At 33.5% G+C, this 8773-nt stretch overlaps 1 protein-coding gene across 1 annotated transcript; it reads right to left on the minus strand.

Annotated features, from left to right (window-relative positions):
* Positions 1 to 894: 894 nt before the first annotated feature.
* On the minus strand, positions 895 to 7936 carry LOC141743364 (transmembrane emp24 domain-containing protein 11-like). The gene is made up of 5 exons (XM_074587316.1): positions 7609 to 7936; positions 6635 to 6735; positions 5761 to 5886; positions 3421 to 3567; positions 895 to 2537 (listed from the first exon to the last, which is right to left on the minus strand). Exons 1-5 carry the CDS (start codon positions 7736 to 7738, stop codon positions 2388 to 2390), a joined length of 654 nt encoding a protein of 217 aa, XP_074443417.1. The 5' UTR covers positions 7739 to 7936; the 3' UTR covers positions 895 to 2387.
* Between the last annotated feature and the right edge of the window lie 837 nt (positions 7937 to 8773).

The following is an 8773-nucleotide window of genomic DNA, read 5'->3' on the forward strand; positions in this document are numbered from 1 at the left end:
GGCAGTGGCTTTTCACTCTTTTAAAAGCAGGAATTTGGGAAGGTTGTTAATTTACTGTCACGGGCTTGTTGTTGCTTCTTGTGGTGGGGAAAAAAGTGCAAAATAAGGAGTTTTGATTTTCATTTTTTACATTGAAAAAACCTCAGGGCTTGCTAATTTCCCTCAATTAAAATTTTAAGGGAAAATTCCCTTACAGACCTACTTGCTGTGCAAGCTGTAGCTCTGAGTATGACAGAGCCACAGACTGCATAGGAGGAGCTTTTAACTACATAAAGACTACTGCCCCCAAAGTTCTTCCCAAAAGAGCTGTGATTCAGATTCTGCTTTATAGAGTTAATTAAAAATCTTGAAGGTGACTGAAAACATTTAATCAAAGCAAAGATACTTTATTATTATTATTATTATTATTATTATTATTATTATTATTATTATTATTATTATTATTATTATTATTACAGATAAAGAATGAAGTGCTCTCAAGCTATAGTCAAGGCTCCAAGTCTCACTGCTGGTTTGAGTATGGACCTAATTAATACTGAGGAGCATAAATTCTGACATGGTGCCTGCCCTTTTGGTTTAAAAGCTTAAGTGTATTGTAAGCGAGATGAGTTAAGTTTGTCATTGCAATGTGTTTAGGAGCCTTACACTAAATATCAGATAAAGTCTGAACCACAGCCTTGTAGCAACCCTTTATTAAACTTTCTTCTTAGACTTCATATGCCATATGGTTGTAACACATCTTTTCTCCTTTCCCACCATGAAAGATGTTATTACAAGACATGTTGTAAGTGTTCTATAAAAGTGAATTTAATAACACTTATTTACTGCCATTTCTAGTGACAATTCTGAAGTCTTCAAATTTCAAAATATAGGACACACCTCAGTGAGTAGCTTTATGAGATTTTATTTTGATTGATTTGGTCGTAGAACATTGCTTTTTGTCTCTACTTTGTATCAACTTTATGGATTCTCACATACTCACAGCTGTATTTTCTTTCCCGTACTGTAAACCTAAGTGAACTTAAAGGGCAATGTCATTTCCTTGCTAAGGAAAACAAAAGGTGAGAAGATAGAAAAAAAGAAAGAAAGCCGTGCCTTTAAAACAATAATTGGCCTACAGATATTTCAGCTTTCACCAGCTTTTAGACTAGCAAAAGGTCTGGAAAGACAAGTAGGAAGCCAAACCACAATATTCTGCTATCACAGTGCTCTCTAAAAACTTTTTCAGTTTTCATGCTTTTACATGTTAACAAAGTGCTGACATGGGTCATGTTATAACCACCTCCAGCTCCTTTTTACACTACTGCTGCTTTGTCAAGCTAATTATCTGAATTTTTAACCACTGCTTTTTACTTGTAATTGCATGATACCGTAGCTACCTTGCTAGTTATACATAAACTAGCTAAATTAAGGCATAAAGATATATTCAACCAAGCTGCAATAAGTGAAATGGAAATACATGATTAAGGAAAAAACTGTTAAGTTCCTTAGACAGTCATGTTACAGTTGCTGAATAATTAAAAATAATTTTCCAACACAGAAACAGACTGAAGAATTTAGTGTAGGTATAACTTAAAATAAAATATATAGGCACAAATTCAGTGTTTACCAAGAAACCTGTAATTCGGTTTACTTTGGTATACTTCATAAAGACTATAATTTACATAAACAACTGTGGCAGAGGTCTGATCTCAGCTCCATAGCCTAATGTTTAGGGCTTATCTGGAAGTAAAAAGTAAGTACAATTCCAAATTGTTTGTCTGGGTCTCTCTCTTCCATGGTAATTGCTGCAACCACTGATCATAATCTTAAGGGTGGGCTCCACTGCCACTTAAACTTTTAATGTTTTAAAAGAAAACAATCACAATTATATTTGAGGAAAAGGTAGGTATTATTGCACATACACAGGGTGAGGCCAAGACACTTTCACCAAATTAAGCACTGCAGAGGATATAGATGTTTCTCTGCCTAATATCTGACTCTAGTCAGTCTCAAACACTGAACTGTTCGTGATAATACTGAATAAGATTACTAAGCAAGTAGAGAAATTTAAAATATTGAGAAACTTTTTTCAGATTTCTATTTTAGATTTAACAATCCTGAGTTGAACTTAAATGCAGCCTTAGTCACTGAGCCCTTCTTCTAGATTTAGCTTTACATCTGTAGAGGGAAAAAACCTAATAAAAGATGGGATTCACGGAGTAAAATGTGAGGGGATGCCAGAGCTTGTGACATAGATGGAGAAACCAGAGTTAGAGTAAGAATCAGAGTAGAAGATGAGAAAGCTTGAGAGCTATATACAACCAATTTTCTCATAGATGCAGGGTTTCTTTCCTAGGTGTTATACGGTGTGCAATTTTTGAATCTGTGCATTTACTTTTTAAGACTTAAACAAGCTTCTTAGATATGAAGAAATCTCTGAGAGATTTGATTTGCCAGATTCCAATGGAGATGAGGATTAGTGTTTGTACAATAGCCCACCACAAAATATTGCTGTTGGTTTCTTCGCTTGTCTTCCGAAATTTTTCTTCACGCTCCTAAAGAAAAAAGGAAAAACATAATTATTACGTTTTAGCATCTGTATGTTTCATGCTGCTATCCAGGTAACTAGACAGGCATCCCTCTTCTGCATAGCAGTGAGCAAACATTTTTTTCATGTTGTAACAATGACAGTTTGTTCTTATCCATAAGGTGGGTATCTTTACAAATCAAAACTGAGAAGCAGACACACTGTACCCTGAAACAGAAAGACAAACAGAGCTTTCCCTTGTTCACGAAATATATATATATTACATAATTTAAATATTAATTATATTATTTATATATTATATAAATATATATATATATATTAGCACAGGCTTAAGCCTTTTTAGGTTTACAGTCACTTCCATATTGCAGTCAAGAAACTTTTTGCAGCCAAATGTATTTCAAACACTGTCTGACTGCCTGCATACATATAGAAATGTGAAGACAATGGGGGTACAGTTGTTTGAAGGAGGGCTTTATTTCTAACTGCATGGAGATATGTAAATAGGCACTCAGTCATTTCCTTACCCACTCCAATAAAGCTTATGCACACAGACCAGCCTGGAAACAACAGCTGGCAACATCACCAGCAATGGTACCTGCCACCTGCTCAGCTGCTGTTACTGACTCTGAGCAAGAAAACTATATTTAGAAATTCCTGTTTAAAATGACACCTGTTGCTATAAGCATGAGTTCACAGTGATTAATTAGTTTTTATGTTACAGTGTAACAATATTTTGCAAGGTAATGTAGGCTATATTTGTTAAATACCAATAGATTTTTATGAGATAATTAAAAATAACACTGCAATTAAATAATAAAACTCATAATACTTTATAAATCAATAAGCCTATGTACAACATTTTTAACAGTTCCTTTAGGGAACATACATACTCTTTCATAGTTTTGTTCTTTGGATATGTGATGAACTTGCTCAATTAGATGTTCTAGTCTAAAGTTAACTTCATTCACTTTGTCTTTGGCTCGAACAACAGATTCATCCAAAAAATGTTCTCCAACTCTAATGTCCAAATGGATACGCTGCAAACAGAAAAAATATTCTCATTACTGTGTCTTCTGTGTTTTCAAAATTCCTTAGAAAAAAAGAAACAACAGATAATTTCCCTTTAAGCTCATTACAGGAAAAGAGCTTATAGAAATCCTTCCTAAAATGAGAATCAGGTGGGATATTTAAAGTGTTTCTTAATTTTATCTTTAAATTAATTATGAAAATTTAAAGTCTTTACTACTGTTAGGTCATTATTTTATGCTAGTGTTGATTCAACCACCACGCAAATGTTTCCTGTTCTTTGTCCAAACTAGTTTATAAAATGAGCACCATTAGGACTGCTCATCATATTTCACATTCATCCTAATATTGCAGAAACTACATTCTTTAGTAGTCTTGCAGACAGCTTTTTTATAGATGCGTTTCTAGGCTTCCTCCAATAACGGTTAGGAATATAAGACTGGAAGGAAACCAGCTGCATCATTATTTGCAGTTTATATTAGGCATTAAAGAAGGACCACCCATAAGGTATCTTTTTCTTTCTCCACACATGGTTTATCTGGTATGAAATACCTCCCAATATCCTATAAACTATTGTGTGATTTATATCAAAAATGCCTCAAACCTGCCAAGCAATAGACCTATAGAAAGAATTGCAATATTGCGATTATTTTGGCATGAATGAAAAACTTTACTAAAACTAATAGGAAAAGTTTTCCTAGAAGCCAATTTGTACCTAAGAGAAAATCAAGTTTTAGCCAAACAGATAATCTGCGGAAATCCTAGAGCTTGGTATTACCATGATAGAAATTTGGTCTACTCAGACATCAACCATAAATGAAGAACACATCTCCTTTTATCTCTCTTAGAGTTAGCTTACTGAACATGCAGGCATACATCTCACAACCCTATGCTAGCCTTTGTCCTTTAATATATTAAACTTTGGTTTGAAGCGGTTCAGATAATGACCACTGCATCTGGTTCTTACAGAATACCACTTAAAGATTTAACTTACCTAAAGAATCTTTTTCCTTTTGTGATCTTTATTTCTGCAGCTATAACTATAAAGAGTTTAAGAGTGCTCTTAAGCTAAACAAATCACCCTATTTAATATTTGTTTTATTAATGTTATCCTTCCCTATGCCTGTTCACTTTTAACTAGGATGACCAGAACTGTACATCATGCATGCATAATGTAAAATTATATTAATGCATCTCCATCTATACCAGATATAAACCTCCTGGTGTATCCTCAGAATCACATTCATGGCGTGTAGTTAGCTATGACTAACAAATGCTTTATCCCCCTTACCCTCTCTAGTTGATAAGCTCCACAAATTTTTTTACCATTAGAATCTAAGTGCTTTTGCAATGTGTATGATTAATTTTCCACTCATTTCCATAAATCAATCCATAATAACACCTACTTATTCCAGTGTAATAGTCCCACTTCAGTACTGTTAACTCTTCTCTGTTCTGTGGCATATACATGTTTCCAAAGCATACATGTAGGATGAAATTTGGCCTACCTCGCTGAATGCATTCACAAGATATTTATATCTAGCTGGTTATATAACTCTTTTGCAGTCAACTGGGAAAAAAAAGCACCTCCGGAGAGTAATTCTTACCTGTCCAACTGTCTTTTGAGAAGAAGCATATAGATAATATTTTCAAAACAGTGTTTATGAAATTGTTTGTTGAAATAGATTAGAGCCATGATATCACCTCCAATGACTTTTTTTTTTTCAAGATCTGCATTAAGACCAGCTTCATTGGTGGCACACAATATCAAGTATGCTAATACATTCTTAATTTGAATATCTTTCAAAAATTAAAATGTTAAATTTTCTTTAGGAATTCAATCTAAATTCATGAAGACATGGAATATCTTCATGATAAGTGTTTGTGTTAGTCAATCTTATGCATTTATCTTCTTGAACCAAATAGTTGTTCTCATTGATCAGAATCTTTCACATTCAAAGCACTATACAAACATTAAATCACTGTATAGTTATTAGTCGCCTCTTTATTCTTGACTTCTTAAATATCAGAACAGACTCTTTTTGTCTCTTCATCGTCATAATTTTAGGTTTGTCTTCTTTAATTACTTGGAAATGTTGAATTATCTGCTTAAATTTAGACCAACTTCTAATCTAGTTTGCAATCTCTGCATTTTTAAACAATTAATACTAAAAAAACAAAGAATATTTAAGAAATACACCTACCAGTTTACTTCCTGAGAATGCTACAAATCTTGTGGAATTAGACTGTAAACAGATAATATGCTCCCCAGATAGATGGGATGTAAAAGAAAATGTTCCTTGTGGCCCATACAATTTTGACAGTAGCACCTGAAATTTAGATATTATATATGTTGGGTATGTACATCATAAATATCAATAAAACAATCAAAAAACAGTACTGTAAATTGGATGTAAAAAGTAATCAATTAACCTCCTGATATCATTAAATTTATCCGAATTTCATAATAGATTTAGAGAAAAATAAACAATTTTAACTCACAGTGAATATCGAAATACTATAGATTTCTGTAACGTACAAAACCCGGTACTCTCTAAAGCATTTAAAGTTTGAAAGGTAAAACCTTGTCTAGGCACAAAAATAAGTGGTCCATTGCTGAGAAAGCTGAGGACCTCATGGCAACGCAGGCAGTTGCTATGCGTGATGGCTATATGCAACTTTATCATAATCTTGATTTTTGCAGGTTAGTTTATCATCAGCCTTCCTTTCTGCTGCTCAAGTAAATTCTGTACTATTTTACTTAATTAGTGACTTTTCATTTTTTTAATCTAACCTGTTTTCTCAGTTGTCACCTGCTATTCTTAATGACTCAGTTTCCCAAATCCAGTAGTAATGCAAAAATTGTGCACACACATCATTATCAAACATTGTAATTTGTATTTACTTTGAAAGATATCACAAGGTTCTCATACCTTTAAGCATCAAAACACTGAACTAGCCAGTAGACTGTAGATTTACTTTTTCCCCAAAAGTGTTTATTATTTTTAGATAGTGCTGCCTCTCAGTCCCAAAGGTCAACTCATAAATCCTACAGAAACATTCGTAAAGCATATTTACCTCAGCAGAAGGAGTCGTGACAGTCACAAACATTCCCAATCCAGGAGCAGATTCAAGAAATTCCTGTTTATGTATATCCCAGCGTTGTACTTTGTAATTCCCTGAATCAAAATATAGATAAAAATCTGCTAAATAAAACATAGCTTAATATTAAACGTCTTCATTGATTTTTCAGCAAAAAAATATCAAGATAAATGATTAAAAATAAAACAATATATGTATTTCATGTGCTTACGATTAAAATTTCTCAGGGGGCACTTTATAACAGTGTGAAATGCAATAAGTTTTTACTACACTAGAAAATGTTCTAGAATACTACAAAAATGCTTGATTAACAAAGGATACTTTCTGATTACTCCTAATGCCCTGGCAAGATTAGCATACAGAAGGCATGCTGAGACCTCCAAAAGCATGTGTGCTGTATTCAAACTACATTTTTAGGATTGTCTTTCATGTTTATCACATTATTTATGAAAAAGATGATTATATATTATTTTTTACTACCCTTTCTGAACTTACGTTTACACTCTTGTAGATTATTTTAATGTGCTTGTGATATCCCAGGTGAAATGGAACTTTAGGACATTTTGAGTTGCTTCTTTCCAAACCAGTGCTAATCAAAAAAGTAACTCTCTCATTCATATGGGGAAAACCATGTTACAGATCTTTTGGTATGAATGAGTAAATCAGTCAGAATGTACAGAAGCACACATTGAAGCAGCAATTCCACTGTTGTAGAATTAGAAGATATTCTTTATCTTTGTCTAGTCAGTTAAGCACTCTGGAAACCTGCATTTCTTTATGTGATGGATACAAACAATGTGTGAGAACATTTTTTATTTCTTTTCAGTCTGCCCTCTTTCTTATCACCATGGTTTTACCATATTTATCAATCATAGATTTTCCTGCTACATTGCAAGCTATCTTTATTGTTGCATAGGTTAGATCATCATATAGCATTGATAGGTACCTACCAATTACCAATGTGTCCGTGGGAACGTCTTCAATTATACATTTCTCTTCTCTTTCTCCACTGTGAAAATATAAAGCAAGTGAAAAAGAAATCCAAAAGTTCATAAGAAATCCTATTAATTGGCTTTTCATGGTTTTTACGTATCCCAGTTGTACTGCTTTTGAAGGTAACCATTTACAAATGTATGTAGTCCTGTGGTCGTTCCTTGTTTGCTGCTTATCAGTGTATTTTTCAGGGAGAAAAAAAAACAAACCTGTGAGAAAAGGCAGCTGGTGGTTACACTTTTATAACTAACTACAGTATGTTCTGCAGAATGAGATAACATGAAAAAGATAACTTGTAAAATCTTTCTTCTTTCCCAGCATCTAGATTAAAATTTTATTTTATACACATATAAGAATATGAAACTGGAAAGGACCTCTCAGGTACTTGAAATCAGTTCCCTAGATTACTCTAAGCAACCACATTGGCTATTTCTTTCCATAAACTGCTCAATTTTCAACTTAAATGAACTTGTTATCTTATATTTCACATTTATTCTGTGTGATTATTCCAGAATTTTGCTCCTCTTTTATTAAGAAATCTTGTCATTTCCAACCTAAATCATTGGACATATGTATATACACTTGTACAAAACCCATAGAGACTGCATAAAACTGCTGAAAGAATTACAAAGAAGAAGAGAGTCTGAAACACTAATTAATATGACACAGCAGGAAAAAAATAATAAAATTAACATTTTCTGAATAAGACCTTTTTACATAAGAATGTCTTTCTCTTACATACTGCCTAATAAATTCTCTAAAGAAGGTTATAGTCTAAATTAAATAATGATAAAGGGGTTTATTATCACCCTTTGTATTAATATAGACCAAACAATCTATATGCCTGACAATGAGCTCAGTTACCACTCAAGTGTTCCTTGTCCTGTAAATTGAGATCACCATGTCTGAAAGGTTTGCCTCAATGTGAGAGGATATGTCGTCATTTTGCAGCAGGGAGGACCTACCTATGGGATCTTTCCAAAGGTGGAACCACCTTTGTGCTCGTTTTCCCCTTCAGAAGCTTGCTACACTCCTGTTGTAAAACTCTGTAGTTTGATCACTGACTCTCTCCAACCCCGCCAATGTTCCTCAGCAGCCCCTGGCATTTGCAGATGAAATTGT

This window comes from Larus michahellis, chromosome 5 (genome assembly GCF_964199755.1).
Source record: "Larus michahellis chromosome 5, bLarMic1.1, whole genome shotgun sequence".
Taxonomy (NCBI): domain Eukaryota; kingdom Metazoa; phylum Chordata; class Aves; order Charadriiformes; family Laridae; genus Larus; species Larus michahellis.